This window comes from Hemiscyllium ocellatum, chromosome 2 (genome assembly GCF_020745735.1).
Source record: "Hemiscyllium ocellatum isolate sHemOce1 chromosome 2, sHemOce1.pat.X.cur, whole genome shotgun sequence".
Lineage (NCBI taxonomy): Eukaryota > Metazoa > Chordata > Chondrichthyes > Orectolobiformes > Hemiscylliidae > Hemiscyllium > Hemiscyllium ocellatum.
Window position 1 is genome coordinate 11,778,610 of NC_083402.1, and position 26,092 is coordinate 11,804,701.

Consider the following 26,092-nt stretch of genomic DNA (forward strand, 5'->3'; position numbering starts at 1 on the left):
CAACACAACTCCCACCTGGTCTCTCTTCCTTTGTAGTTCCTCAACTCTACCCACACGGATTCTGTCTTTCAATTCTATATCACTTCCGCTATCAATTTAATTTCATTTCTTACAAATATGGCAACCCCACCCCCTCTGCCCATCTGTCTGTCCTTTCAATAGGCCATATATTCTTGGATATTTAGTTCCCGGCCCTGATTCCCTTGTAGCCATGTCTCTACCCACAAGCTCAGGGGCTAAGGGTCTTTCGACACCACCTCCTGGATCCCTCTACCTGCGTCACTCATCGTCATATCCTCTTGTCCCTGACCATTGACCAAGTTTGAGCGAGTTAATCTAAGAGGTGTGACTGCCTCCTGAAACACTGCATCCAGGTAGCTCTCCCCGTACCTGATATGTCACTGTGACCAAAGCTCAGACTCCAGCTCATCAACTCAAAGTCGGAGATCCTCAAGCATCCAGCACTTGCTGCAGATGTGGTCACTTTAAACGACAGCTCTCACATTGCCTGGCCTGGCATCTTCATTTTAAGGACTTCCTACTTAATTTGGTTTTTAAACATTTTATACTGTTCTTTTAGTTTGTAGCCTGCAAATATTTCTCCTGTTTGCCTTCAAACTGAAAGTTACCTGTAATAGGTCATTACAAATTTGACTACCACCAACCAATGAACTCGGGAGTTTTACCTGTGATGTCACTCTTGTGCTGGAGCTCTAATCCTAGGCTTCAATTTCCTGTTGGTGCATAGCTGATATGTAATACAGTATTGGCACAAGAGAAAAACCTTATGTACTTTTGAACAGATGGCTGGCTGGATTGTTTATTATGCTCCTTAAGTACTATGCTCCCTCATTACTCACAGCTGAATTCACTGCGGCTGCACACTTTGGCGGCGGTGGGCTGTTGCAGAAGAAGACAGCATCTAAGCAACAGGGTGAGGAGGAGGAACCGGCACCCAAGTCCCGGAAAGAGTTAATTGATGAGCTTATTGCTAAATCTAAGAAGGAGAAGGTATGATTTTCAAACTTTGTGCTTATCAGTGCGTATAATTAGTAGGGACCATTCAGGCTGATGTGTCACAACATTTACCTAGTCATGTAGTCTATGGCTGGAGCTGGTGTTTTAACTCATTAAATGAAGCTTAATATCTCACTGTGTACTGTAATTTTCATCCCTCTAGAGCACAAGGTGCTCAGTGCGTCAGTGTTTTACAAGACCATTGAAAGCAAATAGATGTTACTTCCAACAGAAAGGTAGACCAAGACTACCGAAGGAAGCTAAAACATGATGAGTGTGGGTCATGAGATTTCTGCTGATTGATCAAGCTCTAATTCATGGTCCTGAACTAGTACCTAAGGTTGGAGGAGTTTAACTGAGGAAAAGTGAAAAACCGTGGAGGGATTTCAACAATAACCCAGATTCAAATAGTGTCCTTAACAGTGTCCATAGGTGCTTCACAGGAGCAAAGAAAAGCCATTGAGCAACCGAAAGACATGAAGAGGATGAGCAAAGGGTTGGTGAAGAAGCTATTTTAATAACTGACGAAAAAGAGAGGTGGAGAAGGAGCATTTAGGCCCAGTTTCCATAAAACATAATTAGTGTATTTGGAGGCCAGAGTTGGAGGACTGTGTTACTTTCATACAGTGTAGGAAAGGCCCTTTGTCCCATTGAGTCTGCACTGATATAACTAATACTAACGGTGCACTAATCCCAATTTCCTGCATTTGTCCCATATCCTTGGATGTTATGATATCTGAAGTGCTCATCCAGATATTGTTAAAGCTTGTAGTTTCCAGTACCTTCCTAGGAAGGGCATTCCACATTTCCACCACCTGCTGAGTGAAAAAGATTTTTCCCCAAATCCTCTCTGAATCCCCTGCCCCTTAAAACTATGTCCTCTGTGATTGACCTTCAACCAAGGAGAACAGCTGCTCGCTGTTCACCCTGCAGTGCTATCACAGCCTTCCTGTATTGAGATGACCAGAACTGCACACAGTGGCCTAACCAGTGCTCTGTACAACTCCGTCACTACCTCTTTGATCTTATTTATGTCACAACTGATGAAAGCAAATTACCCACATGCCAATTATTGTATTTACGTGCTCTGCCAACTTCAATGATCTGTGAATAATGACCCTCAAGATCCTCCCTTTCCTCTAAGCCTCCCAGTGTCCTGCCATTCATTAAATAACTCCCTCATCTTGTTTCTCCCTTACATTTAACAGGGTTAAATACCATCTACCACTGGTCTGCCCACCTATATTTTATAACCACAACCATCTTCATTGCTATTATCCATCCTGCCAATCTTCATATTGTCCTCAGATTTGTTTAATATTACCCCCACATTTTCATCTATATCATTTAAGTGACTGGACGCCGGCCTCCAGTCACTTAAACAGCCTTCTACCACTACACTTTGCGTCCAATTACTAAGCCAGCTTCTGGTCCATCTCACCAAGTTTCGCTGAATTCTATGTACTTTAACCTTCTCAATCACCGTCAGAGATTTACAGCACAGAAACAGACCCTTCGGTCCATCTCGTACATGGCGACCAGATATCCTAACCTAACCAAGTGCCATTTGCCAGCACTTGGCCCATATCCCTCTAAACTCTTCCTATTCGTATACCATGACTTGGAGTCATGTGTACATGACTCTGTGAGCTACAAATTCTGTGAACATGATCTTAACCTCCACAGCCACCTGATGAAGGCGCTCCGAAAGCTAGCTTCCAAATAAACGTGTTGACGATAACCTGGTGTTGTGTGATTTTTAACTTTATTCATATACCCATACAGATGCCGTTTAAATGCTGTAATTGTACCAGCCTCCACTACTTCCTCTGGCAGCTTATTCCATACATGCACCACCCTCTGTGTGAAAAAGTTGCCCCTTAGGTCTCTTTTATATCCTTTCCCTCTCACCAAAAACGTTTATACTCTAGCTCTGGACTCCCCCACCATGTATTTATCCTATCCATGCCCCTCATGATTTTATAAACCTCAATAAGGTCACGCCTCAGCCTCTGACGCTCCAGGGAAAACAGCCCCAGCCTATTCAGCCTCTCCAGATAGCTCAAATCCTCCAACCCTGGCAATATCCTTGTAACTCTTTTCTGAACCCTTTCAAGTTTCACAACATCTTCCAATTGGAAGGAGACCTGAATTGCAAAGAATATTCCATAAGTGGCATAACTAGTGTCCTGTACAGCCTCAACATGACCTCCCAATAAAAGGAAAGCATATCAAATGTAGTGGGCGGCACGGTGGTTAGTGGGCGGCACGGTGGCACAGTGGTTAGCACTGCTGTCTCACAGCACCTGAGACCCGGGTTCAATTCCCGACTCAGGCGACTGACTGTGTGGAGTTTGCATGTTCTCCCCGTGTCTGCGTGGGTTTCCTCCGGGTGCTCCGGTTTCCTCCCACAGTCCAAAGATATGCGGGTCAGGTGAATTGGCCATGTTAAATTGCCCGTAGTGCTAGGTAAGGGGTACATGTAGGGGTATGGGTAGGTTGCGCTTCGGCAGGTCGATGTGGACTTGTTGGGCCGAAGGGCCTGTTTCCACACTGTAAGTAATCTAATCTAATCTAATCAAATGCCGCCTTCACTATCCTATCTGTCTGCAACTCTACTTTCAAGGAGCTATGAATCTACACTCTCCAGGACCTTGTCATTAAATGTATAAGTCCTGCTCTGATTTGCTTTTCCGAAATTCAACACCTTGCATTTATATAAACTAAACTCCATCTGCCACTCCTCAGCCCATTGGCCCATTTGATCAAGATCCTGTTGTACTCTGAGGTAACCTTCTTCGCTGTCCATTGCACCTCCAATTTTGATGTCATCTGCAAACTTACTAGCTATACCTCCTGTGTTCACATCCAAATCATTTTTTTAATATATATATTTATATATATGACGAAAAGCAGTGGACCCAGCACCAATCCTTGTGGCACACCACTGATCACAGGCCTCCAAGTCTGAAAGGTCAGTCCCTCATGTGGGATCTTGTCAAACATTTGCTAAAATCATACAAACTACATCAACTGAACTTCCCTTATCAGGACATTTGATCACATTTTCAAAGAATTCTAACAAATTTGCTATGCGTGACCTCCCTCTGGCAAAGCCATGCTGACCATCGTTAATTAATCCATGGCTTTCCAAATGAATATTGAACCACTACTTAAGGATTTTCTCCGATAGTTTCTCTTCCATTGATGGGAGATTCACTGGTCTGTAATTTCCTTATTCATCTCTACCACGCCTCTTAAAAAGTGAAACCGCATTAGCATTATTCAGTCCTCTGGTACTTCCCCCATGGTCAGGCAGGAAGTAAAAATTTGTGTCAGAGTCCCTGCAATTTCCTGCCCCACCTCCGGCAGCCTGGGATGCAGTTGATCCAAACCAGGGGATTTGTATATTTTAAAGCCTATAACAAATGCTCCAATACCTCCCCATCTCCTACATCAAATTGTGCAAGTTCCTCACCTTCCCTTTTTTTCTGAACTCTATACCTATGTCCTCCTTTTCCAGAGTGAAGACCAAAGAGAAGTATTCACTTAACACCCTTTCAACATCCTGTGGCTTCAAACACAGGTTGCCCCCTTAGTCCTTACTGGGTCCTACTCAAACCCTGGTTCATCTCTTCCTTTAATGTATTTACAAAATATCTTAGGATTCTGTTGGCAAGTTCTTTATCATTCCCCGTTTTTGTTCTTCTTCCTTAAGTTCCTTCCTGCTCTTCCTGTATTTCTCTAGAACCGCAGCTGAATTGCTCCCTTTGGACTTGCTAAAAGCCCTGTCGTCTTCCTCATCCAGTCCTGAAATGGCCTAGACCACCAGAGTTCTCTGAACTTCTTGCTCCTACGTTTCCCTCTAAAGGGTACATGTTGGTCCTTTTTGAATGCCTCTAATCTGGTGATCTTGGTGACAAGGAGGTGTTCTAGTCCTGCTTTATTTTAATAAAATCTGCCTCCCCCACTCCCAATCCAAAGCCATCTTTCGTAGGCCACCTTTTTCCTTATCAAGAACAAATTCGAATCGTACGTGTTGTGGTTGCTATCACTAATGCTCTCTTTTCTCTCTCTCTCTCTCACTCTCTCTCTCACTCTCTCTCTCACTCTCTCTCTCACTCTCTCTCTCACACTCTCTCTCACACTCTCTCTCACTCTTTTCCCCCCCCCCCCCCCCCCTCCCCCCAAAACCCTTTTGCCATATCGAACATCTGTCAAGCTTTTTCTCCAGACCCAGATCCAGCACTGTGCCACCCCTTATGGGGCCTTCTCTGTACTGATACACAAAAAAAAATCCCCTGACTGCATTTAGAATCAAATCTACCCTTTCTAACCCTTAACTTTGGAGGCTTTGATGTTTGGAGGGTTTCAACATTAGGAGGAGAAATTTAGAGTCACAAACTGAACTCAGAACCAAAGGTGGACAAGGTGCAGCCGCAGAGCTTTGAATGAGTTGAGGTTATGGTGAATACAAAACTTTAGTCTCTAAAATGTCGGAAGCCAATGACGTTGATGGACACATAAGCAACCGTGAATACTTTTGAAAAGGGGGTCACTGGGCCCAAAATGTTGTTATGGGTAAGTCGCCACAAGTTGCACGTGATTCAGCTACTTATTAAGCGATCACTCAGACAACTGAGTACTGAATAATTCATACTTTATTGCATGTTACAACCAAATATAAAACCCCTCGACTAAGCAAGAATAGTGATTCAACTTAGCTATTACTCGATTAATGGTGAAATCTGGCCAAGACTTCAACCAACAGTGGTCTGAGATGGACATGGAGGTGTCCAGAGCTCAATCCTTGTGCAGTCCTGTTTTTCGATGTTCTGCTGTTAAGTTGTTCTTATGTTCAATGCTTACACAGATTTACATGCTTCAATCTCTAAGGTGATAGTTTCTATTTTTCAATCCTTTCATCCAAGTTACTGCAAACCTGTGGCTGGCTTGTAGTTTTTGTTTCTTGTTACATTTGGCATTAAGTTTCGCTACAGTGCGGAAACAGGCCCTTCGGCCCAACTAGTCCACACCGCCCCTCCGAAGAGAAACCCACCCAAACCCATTCCCCTACACTTACCCCTGACTAAGGCACCTAATACTGTGGGCAATTTAGCATGGCCAATTTACCTGACCTGCACATCTTTGGATTGTGGGAGGAAACCGGAGCACCCGGAGGAAAGTGCAAACTCCACACAGACAGGCAGGAATCGAACCCAGGACCCTGGTGCTGTGAGGCAGCAGTGCTAACCACTGAGCCACCGTGCCGGCTTTGAAAATGCAACTGATCTGTTATTAACTCCTTAAATTCTTCTAGGCAATCCTTGTCCGTTGTGGCCATGAAGCATCCAATTTATCAAGCAGTTTTATTTATGTAATCTCACTAAGACATGACTAATTGCTTGAGTCTCTGTAGCAGCGTGTCTTTGTTCCTTAACAGTTTATTCCTGACAGAGTTCTTGCTGCATGTGACAGGTTTTGGTTTTTGTTGGTTCATTCAGTCCATAAACGGTCATTAAAGTTCTGAAGTCTATAAGGTCACAATATTAACTCTGCTTTCTCTCTATAGATACTGCGTGGCCTGCTGAGCTTTTTGAGCAATTTCTGATTTTGTTTTTGAGTTTTAATTGCTTCCTAGTTTTTGTACCTTTTGGGTAACTGCCTGAAGTGCAGAACCTAGCAAACTTGTAAACTCTCCATTCTCTGTAATGCAAAAACCTTTTGCCTTCCAGCTGTAACACTGTTACCCTGCCAGTTACACTCCTTAAAAAAACACACACCTACCTGCTCTGTACAATTCTGAAGCTTTCCTTGTGACCTCACCACTTCATGAAGGTAGCTGTTAGATTGGAAGAAGTAATATTTTTTGCTAGAAATGAAATATTTTCCTCAAAAATTTATCTTCTCAGAAATTTACTTTATACACGGTTGCAACTATTTTAAAATATTCAACTGATCTCCTTTAAATATTTACAGAGAGACAGTGTCGTAGTGATAATGTCACTGGGCTAGCAATCCATCACCTCCGACCAATGAGGTTATAAGGTCAAGCCGCACTATGACAGATGGTGGATTTTGAGTTTAATTTTTGAAAAATCTGGAATAAAGAACTAGCCGAATAGCATCCTTGTAACTGTGGTCAATCATTAAAAAAGCTCATCTTTTAGACAAGGAAATCTGCTAAACTCCAGACACAAGGCAATTTAGTTGACTCTTAACTGCCCTCTTGGCAATTATGGGTAGGCAGAACTGCTGGTCTAGCCAGTGATACCCCATCCCAATAATGAGTAAGGAAAATCATACAATATTTCAGTAACTTTCAAGCATTCCTGTATAGAAACTAGGTTCCCATTTATTCCACTTCACTTGTGTTCTCAATTTCAGATGTGAAATGAATTGTATTCCTCACAGCGCCCATTCCATAATGGCCAAATACTGCAATTGTTGGTGATCTGACATAAAGATAGTATTGAAAACAGAGAGGGTATCAGAGTTAACTTTTCCAGTTCAGTATCTCTCAGGAGCTTAGGATCAGCAACCTCTGAAACTGTGCATCTGCGCACAGCGTGCCAACACCATTTGCAACATTGACTCCTAGTTCCAGAATTCCCTGCTCCACTTGAACCTTGGAAGAAGACCAAATTAGTAGGAACATTGTGGGATCTGGGCAGTTGGAGGCGTGCGGTACTGTGATTGAACCTCCAGATGTATGACCAACTATATTCTTCCAGACAAGGAGCCACTTTGCACTTGTATCATTGATTGTTCTCCCTCCATAAATGCTGCTGCACCTGTTGCATGTTTTTTTTAAATACTTTGTTTTTATTTCAGCCTCAATTTTATGTAGTTTGATTTCATACTGTACACGTGACCATTGTATAAACGCAAACTTGAATTGCAAATTGCTGCAGAAATGGGCTGAGGTTAGGGTTAGCTTTATTCCTGAAGGTTTCAGCACATGACCTCCTGTCTAAAACAGCTTTTGCCATTTGTTTTCTGGAATGTTCATCTTTGTGATGTTGCTATCTTCTCATGTTGATTGAGAATTGAACAGATTCCAAATCATAGTTCTTGACTCAGTCCAAATGCTTTTTTATCCCAATCCCCACTATTCTCATTACTCATCAGTGATGGTGTTCAACAAAGAAAACATAGTTGATTATAGTATTCTGATTTTTGTTTTCCCTGCTTGGTCTCAGCAACAGAGTGGCCAGTTCCTGGCAACTTCAAGTCTATCCTGGAGGGTTGGGTCATTGAGTAATGAGCAGACCCAAGGGGGCTAAATGTTGTCCACTTTTTCTATGTTCTTCATTTTGGTAACAATGGAATGTTCTAATCTAAACAGTATGAGCGGCAGGTGCAGCGAGACAAGGCACAGGAACTGACTGAGAAGCTGGACAAAGATTGGAAGGAAGTCCATTCCTTGTTGGCTCATAAAGCTCCCAAAAAGGAGCGCGAGGAGGAGAAACCCAAGGTAAGTGATTTCAGGAAGGTACGACCTCAGCCATCAAATAAGTTGTCTATTTAGCTATGTGGCAGCTTAAAATAAAGATGTTGCAAATGAATTAAAATTGAGACTGTCTTTTTCATCAATTTTATATCAATTGCTTGTTATGCCTGGTTTCTGGCATTGTGTGGTGCTATTGTATACTGCAAGTTATTGTAGGGATGAGAGTAAACTAAAATAATTATAATAAAAGTGCAGTTTATTTTTCTCCTTTTTTTGGTCTTTCCTCAAGGCTGGAGATTATGACATAATTGTACGTGAGCTGTTCTTTGACATGAAGGCACAGCCCTCTGACAGACTGAAAACCAAGGAAGAGTTGGCGAAGGAGGAGCAGGAACGCCTACAGAAACTTGAGGTATGGAATCTATTGAACTCTTTGACCGTATGCCTCAGTAGTGTCCTGGCCAGTATATATATCTCAACCACCATCATGAAAACCTACTACCTGCTCGTTACCACGCTGCTGTTTATGCAGATTTTGATTTGCTCTTCATGCCTAATTAAAGTGCAGTGTATTGGTGATGAGATTCATGTTAATAATGTGAATTGACATGAAATTGTTAACCTTTAGATAAAGTAGATAAAAAGTCCAGACTTCAGGCATTTTGTGCTGAGCTTGATTTTTGAAATCTGCTTGTGCAATGTTATCACTATGTACAGAAAAGTATCCTGGTGGTCAGATGAAAAATGTTGGTGCAGACATGCTGGGTTTTTTTCCCCAAAATATACTTTATTCATAAATTTAATTTAAGTATGTCGAATTATCATTTAAAGTTAACATGACATGAGATGCAAAAACATTTCAATTTTTTTCCACACTGCACACCATTCATTACATTTCCAAACTCAGTTAACACTTAACAGTTTTCATTACATGTCAACTATTCAGCCTGAAATGTTTTACACAGTTTCCAGCTGTTCAGTATACCGTGACTGAAAGGCCTTAAGGACCTTTTCTCCAACATGCCCTAAGTTTTGGTGTGTCCTTCCGGACATCGTACTGGAACTTGGAATGTGGCAGTCTGTTGGTATGGACTAACATGCTGTTAGTCACACTCAATTAAAACACGCTGTTTCATTACTGCAAATTGTTGTTTCCCTGTCCGTTGCTTAAAGTAGAAGTGTCACCTTAACATCAAGGTGCCCACTGTGATTAGGTGGTACTGGATAAAATCCTCCTCGAAACATGTCTTTATTGTCAGTCAGCACAAATCGCTGAAGAAACAGGAGAGTTGACTTTGGTGAAGGCTGCATGAATAAACAGCAGTCTAATACAACTCAGGAACAAGCCCTTTGACCCACCAGTGCTGACACGATTCCTTTCTAAAAGAAAAATTTTGCCTCTACAGTGTCCATATCCCTCTATTCATATATCTGAAAAATGCCTCCTTAAACATTGCTTTATAGCCACCTGCTCTGGCAGTGTAATCCAGGTACTCGGCACACTTTGTGTTAAATACTTAATGATCTAGCTTCTACAGCCCTCTACAGATCCACTTACCTCTGAGGGAAGAAAATCTTCATCCACTCTGTCTTAAATAGGCAAGCTTTACTTTGAGATTATTTCTTCTGGTACTGACTCTCCCAAAGGGGGACCAATCTCTCAGCATTTATCCTGTCAAACCCTTAAACATTTTGTGTTTCCAATACAGTTGCTTTTCATTCTTCTGAACTTTAATGAGTACAGGCCCAACCTACGTAAACTCTTAAACTAGGTTCTTAAATATCTGCCATTGTTCCTGAATCATCTTTGCTGCTAAACTCCTTTCCCAATTACCTCCATCTAGCTCTGTCCTCATTCTTATGTGTATAAGCCTCATTTGAGTTTAGTTGTTTTTGACCCAAGTTTCTCACACTGAAACTGAATGCTAAATTCTACCATGTGTTGATCAGTCTTTCATGGGACATTTTTAACCTGATATCATTTATTAGAACTGCCTCATTACACATTACCAGATCCAAAATAGTCTCATGCCTGACTGGATCTACAATATATTGCCTAGGAAACTGTCCCAAATACATTCTGTCCTTTCCTGCCCTATTCTGATTCCCACTCTAACTTAAATAGCTGCCGTATCGTTTTGCTTTGTAAGCCTACATATCCCCTCTCCAGAATCCCCCCTCACTCCAGTAAACTTAAAGCCTTCTCTGCAGCCTGAGGATTTTGACCCCCCCAACACCCCAATTGCTTATTGTGACACAGGTTGACTTCTTTGTTGAAGTATCTTATTTGCAGATTCCCACCAGACCTTTTTAAAAAAAGGTCTTCCTTCAGCCACAGAGCTATTACTCACGTATGACCTCATATTTATTTCACTTGGTAATACTTTCCTAATCCCTCACCTGTTGGAGACACTTACCACAAGTCATCATTCTGTATACACACATCTTGACAATTAGAGCATGCAAGCTATTCACCAAGGGGAATCCAATCAACCTTGCCTGACCTTGTTGTGAATGCTCTTGAAGCTGGGCAGTCACAGCAGGATCTCCTAGATGTTTTCTCTCCTTACCAGGTAGAACAACACTCTTGCTCCAATGGTCCAAGAGATAGGAGCTAACTAAACACAGAATGGAAATTTGCTCTTCAGTATATTGGAGCACATTAATTTTAAAAACCATGCAGTTGAAATTGTATTTATGTTTAACTTGCTGGTTTTACTCAGTATATTGGGGTTCCATATCAGTGTTAGTAATTTGTTTTGACACTAAATTTCAGGCAGAGAGAATGCGTCGGATGCGTGGAGAATTTGTCGAGAAAGGCAACAACAAACTGAAACACATGTCTGCAGATGATTTGCATGATGGCTTCATCCTGGAGAAGACTGATAATCCTTGTCTTGTTTACAAGGTGGGGTTCAAGAACTGGTAAAACCTAACCATTGCTTTTGGATGTGAGAGCAATAGAGGACAATACTTCTGCTAAATAGCACATGGTACAACTGCACAGCATCCAGGAAGGTACTGTATAGAACTTGTCCTGAGTTCAGTGTCACATGTAGCTGCACAGAGGAATGTAAAGGTATCAGATGCAGGTAGTGAAATCAGTAATATCTTGTAGGAAAGACTTGGGGAGTGTTTTGCACTAAATTATGTTGAAATCTTTCACACTGCTGTATAGTATTAATGATTAATGCTTTAGTGTGTTTCTTTGGAATTCTTCTGATTGCTCTTAACAACATTAATCATTTTTGGTTAGCCTCTTTGGTAAAGTAGCAGATTCAAATTCTGTTTTCATGTTTGGTGCAAATGCTTGGCAATCTCAACAGCAGCATTATTGTTGAAAAGATTTACAAATCACAGGGGCTGTTGCAAAAAGTGGCAAGCAGGGTGTTCAATGGAGATTAGCAGAAGTGACCAAAAAGCTGCATCAAAGAAGCAAGCTTTAACAAAGGAAAGAGAGGTGTAAGGGTTTGCAAAGTAATGTTTAGAGTATGGCAGTTATGACCAAAAGCATGTTTTTCTTTGACAGAAAGCAGAACATAATGATTGTTGTAATACTCAAATTCAGTTTATTACTCACTAATGTAGTTTCACTGATTTACACTTCATGCACCTACAAAACTTATTTTTAGAGTATCATTCAGTATTCAGAGCTGCATTCTGTTGGAAGGTATGAAAACGTTTGCCATCTTAACCAGAAATTGAATTAGCAGTGGTTCTGCTTAGTGAGGGCTAAGTCAGCTGTGTATGTGAGGGCATCACTAGGGCTATAGAACAGGTTTGTCTATGATGCCATGTGTGGTTTAAGTATCTGAACGTAAATAATTATCACTTTAGGCAGCATAGCAGAAGGTGAGCCATTTAATTTTAAAATATCTGGAGGGCATGACAATGAACAATTTTGAATTTTTGTTTTTGTCTTGCTTGCTCTGAGAAAACTTGTCCTTGGTTTGTTGTCTACTGCTGTTTGATCCTGAACCATTTTCTTGACAGTTTTTGTTTTGCTGATGATGGATTGCCATTGCTTTCCACTCTCAGTAGCAAGAGGAGGAGGCGGATCCCAAGTCACCTCAGTCGAAACTGGAATCAAACCCATACCGTTTTGACATTATTTGGAAGCACACTATAGCGATCTAGCCAACTGAGGTAACCCCCACTTGGCTTGATCGTGGAACTAAATGTAAATGATTCTGCTGAACTTTTTTTTTCTCTCGTGTGTGTGTGTTTACCAATCTGCTTTGGGACTACCCTAAACAAAATGTCAGATGTCTAATAGTATTTGACCTAGAACTTTTTTTTATTAAAAGGAAGGAAAGCTGGAGAATTTTGAGGAAGAAGAAAAGAAACTGGCAAGTGAAAATGAAGTGGAAAATGGGGAAGGTGAAGAGAGTGATGAGGATGAAGATGGGGAAGAGAACCAAAGTGAAGAGAGTGATGAAGACAGTCATTCAGATGTAGAAGATGATAGCCATTCAGATTTAGGCTCAGATGTCGAAAGTGAGAAGGACAGTCTTGCGGCTGATGAAAAACCAGCTCAGTCCACTTTGACTGAAGAGAGTGCACCAAATGAAGAAGCAAGAAAAGCTATGATGGAAGCAGCCAAGACTGAACTACCTTTCACTTTTCCTGGTAAGTCTCGGACTTTTGCTAATGAGCGGCATTTTTTCTTGTGGATGTGCAAAGCCTAGCATTGTTCATGCCTAAGACCTCACTGGCATATTCAGCTTGCATTTGGCCCTGTGCTATTAGGACCAGTTGTTTGAGGAGACTTAATATCTGAATTGCAGTGGATTAATGACCTAATGGAGTTCAGGTAAAACAGTTCTGTAGTCTCTCGCTCAATCATTCCTCATTGCACACCCCTCTCATCCGAGGGAAAATGCAGTGATTCTTTTTGTTGAATGTCCTCTGTTGGCCACACTAGGGCATGACCAGTAGGTTTCCATCCTGATCTCATTCTAATGGTTTAATTTTCACAGTCCCTGAGTCATATGCTGACCTGAAGTCCCTGCTAACTGGGCATGTATCAGAGGAACAGGGTCTAATAGTAGAACGCATTCAGAAGTGTAACCACCCAAGTCTTGCAGCAGGAAACAAAGCCAAGTTAGAGGTGAGTTACTTATAGTGTGAATAGTCAAAAATAAAATAGCTGTTTATTATTTGTATTATCCATCTGACCCATTTGTTCTATAAGGCACTGTGTAGACTGGTTACATGACACACATTTTCTTTTATAAAAATCTAACTTATTTTTGGAGTATATAATGCTGGTAAAGCTGAATTTCTTGCCTATCCTTAAGTTTCTATACACAAAAGCGCAATGCTTGATCATAAAAAAAATACAGCAGAGATTATTGAAATAAATAATTTAAAGCTCCATTAAAGCAGCAAATCTTTATTTAAATACATTTCTTTGCTCCATCATGACATGAATGAACCCGTGACTGTGCTGAGCCTGTAATTAATTCTAAGGGTGGGTTATGAAGTGTGCCTGACATATCTGCTTCATTTTTCTGTACAATTCAAATCAGTGTGTAGAACCTTGTCACCTCTGTAATCAAAATCTGATACAATGAATTACTTTTAGGAGCGTGGTGGTTGTAGAAGCGATTAATTTCCTCTCTCTATCCAGAAAGATCTTTGATTTGCGTGTGTAAGAGGGTTCACGGTTCTGCTAACAGGAAGAATTTATTATCTACTTCCAACTGGTATGCCTCATGGGTGTGTGTTGGCTCCACTGTTACTCATTATATTTAGTACACATGAGTCTCCGACCTTGACATATGTTGATAATGCCAAAATCAACTAATAGCAAGGAGGGCCATCAAGGACTCAGGAAGACATCAGCTAGTTAATAAAATATGTAGATAAGTGGTGGAAGCAGTTCTAAATGGAATGCTGTGAATTATGATGAGCGCGTACTTAATGCAAAACACTGCAAAGAACATAGTAAGGAGAAGCTTTCTGGAGAGCAGAGTGTGTCTAAACAGTGACCTGAGGCTTCAAGCCAATGATTCCCTGAAAGAGCATGTGAGTGATGGAAGTCACTGCCATTCTATAATATAAATAAGGACCTAAGATTAAAGACATAATCATTTGTAGAAATCATCAAAAGGGGGTTATTTTAGAGTTCTGCGTGCAGATATTTGTTTCCAGAAAGGACAATGGTGAGGTGAAATTTTTTCACCCATAAAGTAGTGAACCTGCGGAATTCATTCAGTGGTTGAGGCCAAATCATTGAGTTTTTAAAAAGGAGATAGATATTGCTGTTGTGCCTAAAGGGGTCAAGGGATAAATGAGGAAGGTGGGATTAGAAGTGTTGAACTCAGTCATAATCAATACAGCAGGCTGTAGGGTCGAATGGCCTAATTCTGCTTCTATCTTTCTATACGTAGAGCTGTAAAGCATTGGTAGGGTGTTACACAAATCCTTAACATTGGAGAAAGAAGATGTAGACACAGAATTCAGGAAATTGGACTGTGAGGTTCTTGAGCAGTTTGACCGAGGGACTGAAGTGTTTTTGGCAGGCCTAAAGTGGACAAATCCCCACGTCTGGATGAGTTGTATCCCAGGTTGCTGTGGGAGTCGAGGAGAAATTATACACAGGCTGTGACCCAGTCCTATAAATTTCAGTCTGCCTGCAGGAGAAGTGCCCAAAGACTAGAGGGCAGCTAATGTGATTCCACTTTTCAAGAAGAGTGATAAGGATAAGCCAGGAAATTATAAACCAGTGAGTCTAACATCGGTGGTAGGAAAACTATTGAAGAAAATTAATCTCCACTTAGAAAGGCAAGACTTGATCAGTGATTGTCAGTACGGCTTTGTCAGACGAGGTCATGCCTAACAAATTTTATGGGTTTTTTTTGAGGAGCTGACTGGAACTGTAGTGCAGTTGATATAGTTTATATGGATTTCAGCAAAGCCTTTGACAAGGTATGACATGATCCTTTTTTAAAAAAGGATAAAAACACATGGGATCCAGGTAACTTGGCAAGTTGGATCCAAAATTGGTGTCATGGTAGGAGACGAGGTGATGGTGGAAAGCTGTTTATGTGACTAGAGGGCGCTGTACAGTGGCATACCACAGGAATCGGTGCTGGGTTCCTTCTTGATTGTGGTATAAATAAAGAGTGGTCATGTCGTTAACGGTCAAGAAGAGCTCTTAGATTTCAGGAGGAAATGGGCAGATTGGTCAGATCAGTAACACATGGAATTTAACGCTGATAAGTGTGAGGAGTGGCGCTTCAGAAATATTAAGATAAGGGAGTACTCGAATGGCAGGATACAGGCAGCTCAGGAACAGGGGGATCTTGAAATTCTCACCCAGAACTTTGAAAAGAGGCTGCATAGGCTTGGGTTTTAGAGCAGAGAAAGCTGATAGGGGATCTACTTGAGATTTGCGACTGAGTGGCTTGGACAGGATGGATAGGAAACAGCTGTTCCCCTTAGTCAAAGGATCAATAACAAGGGGGCACATTTTTTTTAAAGTGTAAAGCAGGAGTTTAGAGGGAATTTGAGGAAAAAATGTCCATCCAGTGAATGAAGGGAATCTGGCACACACTGCCTGGGAAGGTAGTTGAGGTGGGAAACCTCACAACTTCTAAAACAATTCTTGGATGAGCACTTGACAAGTCATAACATTTCAATACTATTGGCCAAGTACTGGAAAATAGACTAGTGTAGGTTTTGTTATTGCAGGTACAATAGCTGAAGGGCCTGTTCTGTACTGTATAATTCTATAAAATGGCCATGTTCTTCAAGACCGAAAGAACATGAACTGCACCAGTTACAACTCAATAAAATAGGTGCTAGTCATTCACCAGTTTATTTTTCAAGACCATGTTCTGACCAGAGTTAACCTGCCTGTTTTAAAATGTAAACACAGCCTGGCAGTTAACTGTCACCAGACTTAATGGGTGAATTTTCCATGCCAGCACCTCTACCAATCAGTCATCACAGTTCTCTCAAGCAGTATAATGGCACTTTAACTCTTGAAATGGCACATTGTCTTGAATGTGAGATAAAAAGCTTTAACAAAATGTGCCTTTGTTAGCAATACTTGATTATATTTTCATATAGAATCATAGAGATGTACAGCATGGAAACAGACCCTTCGGTCCAACCTGTCCATGCCGACCAGATATCCCAACCGAATCTAGTTCCACCTGCCAGCACCCGGCCCATATCCCTCCGAACCCTTCATATTCATATACCCATCCAAATGCCTCTTAAATGTTGCAATTGTACCAGCCTCCACCACATTCTCTGGCAACTCATTCCATACACGTACCACCTTCTGCATTAAAAAGTTGCCCCTTAGGTCTCTTTTATATCTTTCCCCTCTCACCCTAAACCGATGCTCTCTAGTTCTGGACTCCCTGACCTCAGGGAAAAGACTTTGTCTGTTTACCCTATCCATGCCCCTCATAATTTGTAAACCTCTATAAGGTCACCCCTCAGCCTCTGATGCTCCAGGGAAAACAGCCCCAGCCTGTTCAGCCTCTCCCTGTAGCTGAAATCCTCCAACCCTGGCAACATCCTTGTAAATCTTTTCTGAACCCTTTCAAGTTTCATAACATCTTTCTGATAGGAAGGAGACCAGAATTGCACACAATATTCCAACAGTGGCCTAATCAATGTCCTATACAGCCTCAACATGATCTCCCAACCCCTGTACTCTATACTCTATCATGAATGATTTGATAGAGAACTTAGGGATGTCACTTGTTTGTAACAAAGGTCATCGTTTTATAACTATTGCAAAGAGACTGAGAAAAGATTTCATTTCAGTTCATTGTGGTTGCTATGGAGAAAGCCTGCATTTTTGCCCTTTACCCATTTTAATACCCTTGCCTAATTGTCTTTTGAGAAGAAATTATTGAGCCATATTTTTGAGTGAGTTTGTGTGATAAGGGAAGGAGTTCCAGGATTTTAACCCAAAACATTTATGAAAGAACTGTTATTATTCTAATTCAAAATGATGGGAAACTTAAAACCCTACATCATTGTGATATTCCGGTGCATTTTATTTCCGTGTTCTTGATGACAGAGGTCACAGGTGTAAGGGATGCTGTGGTGAGTTGCTGTGCTGCGTTCTGCAGGTGGTACTGCTCCGACTGGTTATTTGTGAAGAGAATGAATGTTTAAGCCAGTGTTTGGGTGCCAGTCTGGCACACTGTTGAGACCAGGATGGTGTGTTATTGGCATTACACTCTTCCAGGCAAGGGAAACGTATTGCTGACCTGTATGTTGCGAGTAGTGGATTGGAAGATGGGATTGCATTGCGTACTGTAGACTAGGAGAAGCTTGGTGGAATCTTTAAGAAAGGTCCTTTGCATCAAAGACGTTCTTTATAAGATATGGTTGGAGCACAGACTACCTTTTTAAGAGAATATTGGATAAGCATTTAAAGTATACCAAGACATATAGGGTAATATGGTGAGCACGCATCTGTGGGTGTTTATCTGGTACGATCACTCAAAGAGCCGACACCAGATAGGATGTGTTGAATAGTGTCCTCATGCTGTAAATTTCTCTGGTTCTGTTGAGTAAAATCATGTTTATCATCCTTCGTGATGCTCCTATAATCAAGTATCATCTTGTAGTGTACAGCACAGAAACAGGACATTTGGTGGCTGTTCCCGCCATTGTTCATCCTCCACACAAGCATCGGACTGCTGCCTTCCCCAGTAGTTCTGGTGGGGCTAGTGATTCCTTTTATTAATATTCGGTTACTTTTTTGAGTTTCTCAGTGGGGAACAATCGTCTTGTTTGTGAAGTCTAGCCACATCCGCCAGTTAATCAGAGTCCTTGCCCCAATATGCTGCCCCTTAATGATACTGCCAAGAAGCACAGGTAAATTTCACATGTGTATGTTGATGACGTCCGGATCTCCCCACTATCATCTCTCTATCCATCAACTATATATGTTTTTTCTGTTGGCAGAAACTATTTGGTTTCCTGTGGGAATATATTGGGGAACTGGCAACCAGGCAGCCAGCAGAACTGAAGACAATTGACAAGATGGTGCCGTAAGTATCAGACAGTTTTAAGGACTTTTTTTTATTTTTGAGATTTAAACGCATGTTTCTATCTTTTAAGCATCAATCCTATGTTAGAACTCTTCAAATTCCCAGAGACTTCGGTGTTTTGATATTATTGGGTTTGGTTTAAAATTTTACACTTTTAGAATTGATGTGGACCTGGAGGTTAGATAGTCAAATGACAGTGGTAATATTACTGAAGGAGTGCTGCACAATTGTTGATGCAATGCATTCAGTTAAGATGTTAAATTCTTCTGTCCACTCGGGTGGATTTAAAAGATCCCACGGAGCTATCCTTAATGGCCTGACCAATATATATATATATATCCTTTAAATGCTCTCTGGCACAAAGGAGGATGGATATGGCTCTTGGCGGTCAGTCATCTAAACTCCAGGCCATCTCTTCTGGAGTTCCTCAGGGTAGTGTCCTAGGCATCTTCATAAATGGCCTTCCCTCCATTATGTCAGAAGTGAGGATGTTCACTGATGACTACATCATGTTCAGCATCATTTGCAGCTCCTCAGACACTGAAGCAGTCCATATCCAAATGCAGCAAAACCTGGGCAATATCCAGGTGTGGGCTGACAAGTAGCAGGTAAACCTTATGTCGTACAAGTGCCAGGTAATAACCATTTCCAAGAAAAAAAAGAATCTAACCATAATTATATTACCATCACTGATACCCACTGCCCCACTATCAATTTCCTGGGGGTTATTATTGATCAGAAACTGAACTGGTCTCACCATTTACAGTGGCTACAAGGCGAATGTCAAAAGTCAGGAATCCTGCAGCGAGTAACTCTCCCCCGAATCCCTAAAACCTGTCCACCATCTACAGGGCACAAGTCGGGAGTTTGATAGAATACTCCCATTAATCTGATGAGTGCAGCTCCAACAACATTCAAGAAGCTTGACCCCATCCAGGAAAAAACAGCCCCCTTGTTTGACATCACATCTACAAACTTCAGTCCCTTCCAGTGAGGCTCAGTAGCAGCAGTGTCTACTCCCTCTAAGTACCACTGCAGAAATTTACCTAGGGTCCTGAGACAACACCTTCTAAACCCACAACCAAAATCAGTGGGCAAGGCACATACATGGGAACACACCACTTACAAGTTCCCCTCCAAAACATTCCTCATCCTTGGAAGTAAATCCCTGTTCTTTCAGTGTCAATTTCTCAGAATCCTGGAACTCTCTCCAACTGCACTGATGCTCTACTTACACAAAATGAGTGCAAAGACAGCACAATGCTACTGGGTCAAGGGCAATACCGATGGGTACTAAATGCTGGTCCAGCCAGCAACATCCACATCCAAAGAATCTTTCTGCACAGAAACAGACATTTATCTCATTAATATAGGTTCAGTATACTGGGGATAACCAGCCTACAGTTCAAAATAGTGCCATAGAATCTTTTAACATTCACCTAAGATGAGGTTTAATGTCTCATCTAAAAGGCAGCACCTTTGACAATGCAGTGACCCCCTCAGTACTGCAGTGCAGTGCCAGCCCAAACTTTGTACTCAAGCCTCTAAAGTAAGCCTTGAATCCACGACCTTTTGACTGAGATAAGACTACGGAGTCGGAAAGTATGGTACTAGCAAAGTACAGCAGGTCCGGCTGCATTTGAGGAGCAGGAGTGTCGGCGTTTCCGGGTGAGAGTAAGACCAACTGAACTACTGACACACATTTGCTGAGTTATACTTGGGGGCACCAAATTATGTTTAACTGTATGTCAAGAAATAGTTGAAAGGCATGTCAAAATGTAATGAAAAAGGAAGACAGTTATTGAGAAATGTTAATGTTACACTCCTCAGGGCTCTGTTCATGTCAGTTTCTTCTTTTCCTTTTGCAGGGAGTTAAATGAACTGTCGCATTTATTCCCTGAAGCTGCATGCAGCTGTGTTCAATCAACCCTTCGACAAAGTATGCAGGAACTCGAGAACCAGCTGCAAGTCAAAGGTCGGGCTTCATTTCCTGGATTAGATAAGGTATGAAAATCAGCACGAAAGCAGTCAATATATTGCAGTTGGGTTCCTTACCTACCATGGTAGAGGTAATACTGACCTTTCTAACTAATCCTTCCATTAAAATTATCCATTCTCCACACCATCTATCTGCCGCTTGCATGACTTCAAATTGTTTAGCCTCTACTCCAATTCTGTCTTGATCACTCTGTGGAGTGAATTGATGTTGCTTTTGTCCAGTTTATAATTGTGTCCAAAAAAAAACCCGAAGAACTGTGGATGCTGGAAATCTGATACAAAGACAGAAATTGCTGGAAAATTAGCAGGTCTGGTGGCATCGTTGGAGTGAAAAACAGTTAACGTTTTGGGTCCAGTCGTCCTTCTTGAGAGAGGTTCTGAAGCAGGGTCACTGAACCTGAAACATTAACTCTGCTTTCTGTCCACAGATGCTGCCAGCCCTGCTAACTTTCTGCAGCATTTCTGTTTTTATTGCAAGCATCTTCTTGCAACTTTGAAGACTAACCATTTATCCACCATCAACATGTATGTTATGGTCATTGTTCATGGGAGTGAGTGCCTAGGCACCTTCGAGTAAAAAGCCCTGACCCCCACTTTAATCTTTAAAACTCAAACATTCCAGGGTTGCTGCCAGCAGGATTCAGTGCAGGTCACATGACTTCATTCATTACTCTTTAAATCCTAAATTAAAAAGATGCAGTCCTATAGCACACCAATCTTGTGTAAAAAAAAATTACGTGTAAGAGTGGGAATAAAATGGCAATGAAAAAAATGGGTATAATTCCTTATCCTGTAGTAACTCAGCAATGAGTCCCAGGCTAATGCTGGGTTTATGGATTCAAACCCCACAGTGGCATATAAATTAAAGTAATAAAAGTTTTGGATTGAGAGCGCATGCCAGTGATTGTGTCACGAAACTAGCATGAATAAGCCCATCTGGTTTCCCATTGTCCTTCAGGGAAGGAAGTCGGCCATTCTTATCTGGCCTGACCTACACGTGACTCCAGATTCACAATAATGTGGTTGGCTCTTAACTACCTCTGGCTTGCTCAGCCATTTTAATCATTTCAAGAGCAGTTAGGGATAGGGAACAAATGCTAGGCTTGCCAGTAACACCCACATCCCATTAAAGGAAAAAGGCTGCTCATGCTGCCTCATCAGCTTCTGGATGAATGCAGCAATAGAAATTTGATGCCACCATGAGTTTCTATCATTGATGCAGTGTTTGGATTTCCTTTCAGCTGCTTTACATAAAGATTGCAGGAGCTCTGTTCCCCACCTCTGATTTCCGACACGTAGTTGTGACCCCTGCGCTGGTGTACATGAGTCAGATAGTCACCAAGGTAGGTACAAGGATTTGCACTTACTCTATTCATAAACTTTACCATATATAAATAGGCTGTTGGCTTCATTATGCCAGTATCTATTTTGCATCAAAGCTTCCTGTACACTTTCTTCGCCTCAATCTGTCAACATATTCTTCTAATTTCTCCCTCACATATTGGTCCAGCTTCCACTTAAAAACATTCTGGCTGTTCACCTTAACTAATTCTTCTGTCTGGGTAGAAAAGCTTTTCTTAAATTTCTTACTGGATTTATTCTTGACTACCTCATATTTATAGCCCCTAATTTAGACTGCACAGCTTAGATCTGGTCTGTTGTTTATGGGATTATCTAGCCTTGTCTATCATTTGCACTGAATGCTGTTTGCATGCAAGTAATCCTGTGTTACCTCATTTTTATATCTGCCTGGAGCTGCTCCTGGCACGCCTTCCTGAGCTCTTCTCAGAACCCCGTAGGTTTAATGGTAATGATGAGGGTGGGCATATACCATGCTGTGAGCTGGTAGATTGTCTTGGAATACAGTGCTGCTGGTGATAGTCAACAGTGTGTCATGGGTGCCCATTCTTGAATGCTAGATCTGTTCAAAATCTATTCCATTAAGCACGGGATAATGCCACACGATGCAATGTTAGATTGTGAGAAACTAACAATCACACCTTGACATTTGTTGGCATTTCCATCCCTGAATCCCACACTATCAATTTCCTTTGGCGGGGGGGGGGGGTTACATTGACCAGAAACTGAATGGGGCAAGTCATATCAATACTGTGGCTACAAGAACACGTCAGAGGCTAGGAATCCTGCAGCGAGTAACTCAGCTGATTCACCGTAACCTGTCTCCCATCTACAAGGCACAAGTCAGGAGTGTGATGAAATACTCTCCATTTGCCTGCATGAGTGCAATTCCAGCATCACTCGAGAAACTTACCATAATCCAATTCAAAGCAGCCTGCTTGATTGGCACCACAAGCACGTTCATTCCCTCCACTATGGGTATACAGTGATAGGAGTGTATACCATCTATAAGATGCACTGTAATGATTAACTCCTTAGACAACATCTTTCAAAACCACAATGTCTGGCATCCAAAAGGACATGGACAGCAGATGCATGGAAACGCTACCACCTCAAGTTCTATCCAAGCCAGTTACCATTTTGTCTTGAAAATATATTGCAGTTCCTTCACTCGAGCTACATCATTGTCCTTAACTACCTTCTTGTCAACACTATGGGTGTTTCTACAAGTTACAGCACTTCCAGTGTCTTACCAAATGCTTTTCCCTAAATGTAATGGTGATCTCTACCTCTACCACCCTTGTAGGCAGTGAATGCCTGACCTCCACTGTCTGGCTAAAAACTAGCTCCCCTTTGTCCTTTCACCAATTAATCTATGGCCCCTGATTTTGCTGTCTGTTTATGAAAGTAGCTTGTTTTGCTTCTTTTGGATTCTAGTACAATTGATTTTCAATGCCTTGTTTGCACCATATAAAGTTTATTGTTAGCCTGTTGTGTTTTTTTTTAATCTGCCACTGGTCTTGCATGCTTCAGTTCAGTCCCCCTAGTGATTAGCTGACTGTGGGGGAGAAATATTCCTTGTGTTTGCTCCGTATTAAAGGAAATCTTACACTGGTAAGAATATATTGGTTAAGGATAAAGAAAGAGCTGAAAATGTGTTGCTGGAAAAGCGCAGCAGGTCAGGCAGCATCCAAGGAACAGGAGATTCAACGTTTCGGGCAGAAGCCCTTCTGCAGGCTTATGCCTGAAACGTCGAATGTCCTGTTCCTTGGATGCTGCCTGATCTGCTGCGCTTTTCCAGCAACACATTTTCAGCTGACCTCCAGCATCTGCAGTCCTCACTTTCTCCTCCTAAGGATAAAGAAAGTTAACTTAGCCAAACAAAGGCCACAGGTTTAAGTTCTTGGTTCAAGAATCAGAGAATAGCTCAGCACAGTTGTTTAGTACACAGCCAGCTGTGATGAGCTGGAATCTGCTGTCTGAAAGGGTGGAAGCAGATTCAATTGTCACGTTCAGAAGGAAATAAGATACATATTTGAAGGATAAAAACAGGGAAATAGGACTGATTTAATTACTCTCTGAAAATATGCTTATTGTTTCTCAAGAATGAGAGCAGACACCTCCTGTCTTTCTTTACCTTTTCTCTGTCCACTTTTTTCTCTTCTCTGAAACTTCTATAATTTTAAACTTGCCATCTTGTATTTGTTGATATTTTATGTAAACAGTGCTCTGTCACCTTACTGCGGGATGTTGCTGCTGGACTGTTTGTGTGCTGCCTCTTCCTGGATTATGTTGCACTCTCAAAGAGGCTGATTCCTGAGGTTATCAACTTCCTTCTGGGAATTCTTCACATGGCAGTACCTAACAAAAGCACCTTGGGTATGTTTGTCTGTGTAAGAGTCATTGACTTGGAGTTTTGCTAACTTCATTTAAAATCGGCTAAAACAGTACAAAAGACTAAGTGCGAATTATATCCAATACAGGTTATACTTCCTCAACCTTTTTGTGCTAGTTGAAAAAAATGTAAGCTTGCCCTAACTGGTCATGCTAAGAAATCAATTAAAAACCATTATGATCTTTTGCTAATTGCATCCATTTACAGACCTATCAGTTGAACAGTATATAAATATCATGAAGCCCTTCAATCTTTCACATTCCTTAAAATATATTAAAGAACTGAGCATATGGTACATCAACATAGCTAGAATAATAAAACAAAATGGATGCTGGAAATCTGAAACAAAATTGCTGGTGAAACTCGGCAGGTTTGACAGCATCTGTAGAGAGAAAACAGCACGTTGGGTCAGGTGATTTCCTCAGAACAGGCTTCAGATATCGCTAGTAAGTGGTCTGCCAAGTTATTTTGTGACTCGTTAGTTATTTTAGTCAATTCCAAACTAGACTGAATTAAGCTGATTATATTTTTTTTAAAAAAACAGAATCGCTGGAAAAACACAGCAGGTCTGACAGCATCTGTGGGAACAAAGCAGAGTTAACGTTTTCTTCATAACTTGTAGTTAAGCTTGATCAATTGAACCAAACTAGATTTTCAGAAATATATTTATTGCAATTAATTTTTCTAAATTATGTTCGAAAATGCTGCTGACTTGCACTGGTTCATGAAAGATTTTGCAATGAGCAATATATTAATCATTTTGACCAGAAATGAGCAAACACTCTGCAGGACAAATGCAGTTTGCCTCTTGATGATTCATTACACTTCAAACAGAAATCTTTTTACCCTAATTCGTGTGTGTGTGTGTGTGTATATACATATAAATAACATTTGCTTTAATCTTCTAAAATAAAGATTTTGCTTTCTTTGAACGTATAAATACCTTGTAGACTTATGCCATAACCAATAAAATGGTCGATTTGCTCATTCCCAAAAAAGTTAGATTGTGGATGATTTTTAAGTAAAAATGTAGCTTTTGTTAGCAAATAGAAATCTTTTGTTAACAGGAAATGGTGAAGAAGGGATGTCTCAGATAAAAGGGTAAAATAACAAACTATAAATCTCTTGGGAGACAGAGAAATAACATTTCACCCTAACAGAGATGAATATACTTTATTGTGCTCTACAATTACCATTCAGCATTAATTCACAATTCATAGAGATGAGGGAAAAAAAAAATCAGTTTATTTCTTTGTAAGACATTGAGTGTGTCAAGACTCGGTCAACCTCTACTTTTTTATTTGGAAACAAGGCAGTGTCAAATCCAAGAAATTTACGTATGTTGCACAGTTTTCCTTTTCACATTTGTGCCTGTTTCGAAGAAGTTCCAAACATTAGCCACTGTCTGCAGGTGGGGACAGAAAGGCAGGTAGCCACAAATACTGCATTCTCTTGATTCCGGTCTGTCTTAATTGCTCCCTACAGGGTACACTCTGGTGCCACCTTTTAAACCATCTGCAAAATCCTCTGACCTGATGGTGGTGAAAGATAAAATGGCTGCCAAATCATGGGAAATGAAGCCTTTGTCAATTACCCAGATACAGAGGGTGGAACAGCAGGATGAATCACAAACTGTGAACTTCAAGTGAGTAGTAACCTGCACTTCATTGCTCAGGCAATTACTTTATGACAAACTGATGGTGGGGAGGTGGTAGGAATTGGTAACCAGTGAACACAGATTTAAAATAATTGACACCAGAATGAGAGTTTTTTTTTAAAACCAATTATTACAATTTGAAATGTGCTGCGCTAAAGAGTGATGGAAGTAAATTCAATAAT

General features: G+C 41.1%; 1 protein-coding gene across 2 annotated transcripts in view; it reads left to right on the forward strand.

Moving 5' to 3' along the window:
* nop14 (NOP14 nucleolar protein homolog (yeast)) overlaps positions 1-26,092 on the forward strand; it is a 50,210-nt gene that overhangs the window by 12,984 nt on the left and 11,134 nt on the right. For both annotated transcript variants that reach the window (XM_060834649.1, XM_060834659.1), the window contains 11 exons: positions 863-1,011; positions 8,366-8,494; positions 8,760-8,882; positions 11,247-11,378; positions 12,778-13,099; positions 13,450-13,580; positions 18,416-18,501; positions 20,370-20,505; positions 21,741-21,842; positions 24,084-24,237; positions 25,739-25,898. In XM_060834649.1, the coding sequence (XP_060690632.1) occupies positions 863-1,011; positions 8,366-8,494; positions 8,760-8,882; positions 11,247-11,378; positions 12,778-13,099; positions 13,450-13,580; positions 18,416-18,501; positions 20,370-20,505; positions 21,741-21,842; positions 24,084-24,237; positions 25,739-25,898 (1,624 nt within the window). The remainder of the gene's footprint in view (positions 1-862; positions 1,012-8,365; positions 8,495-8,759; positions 8,883-11,246; positions 11,379-12,777; positions 13,100-13,449; positions 13,581-18,415; positions 18,502-20,369; positions 20,506-21,740; positions 21,843-24,083; positions 24,238-25,738; positions 25,899-26,092) is intronic.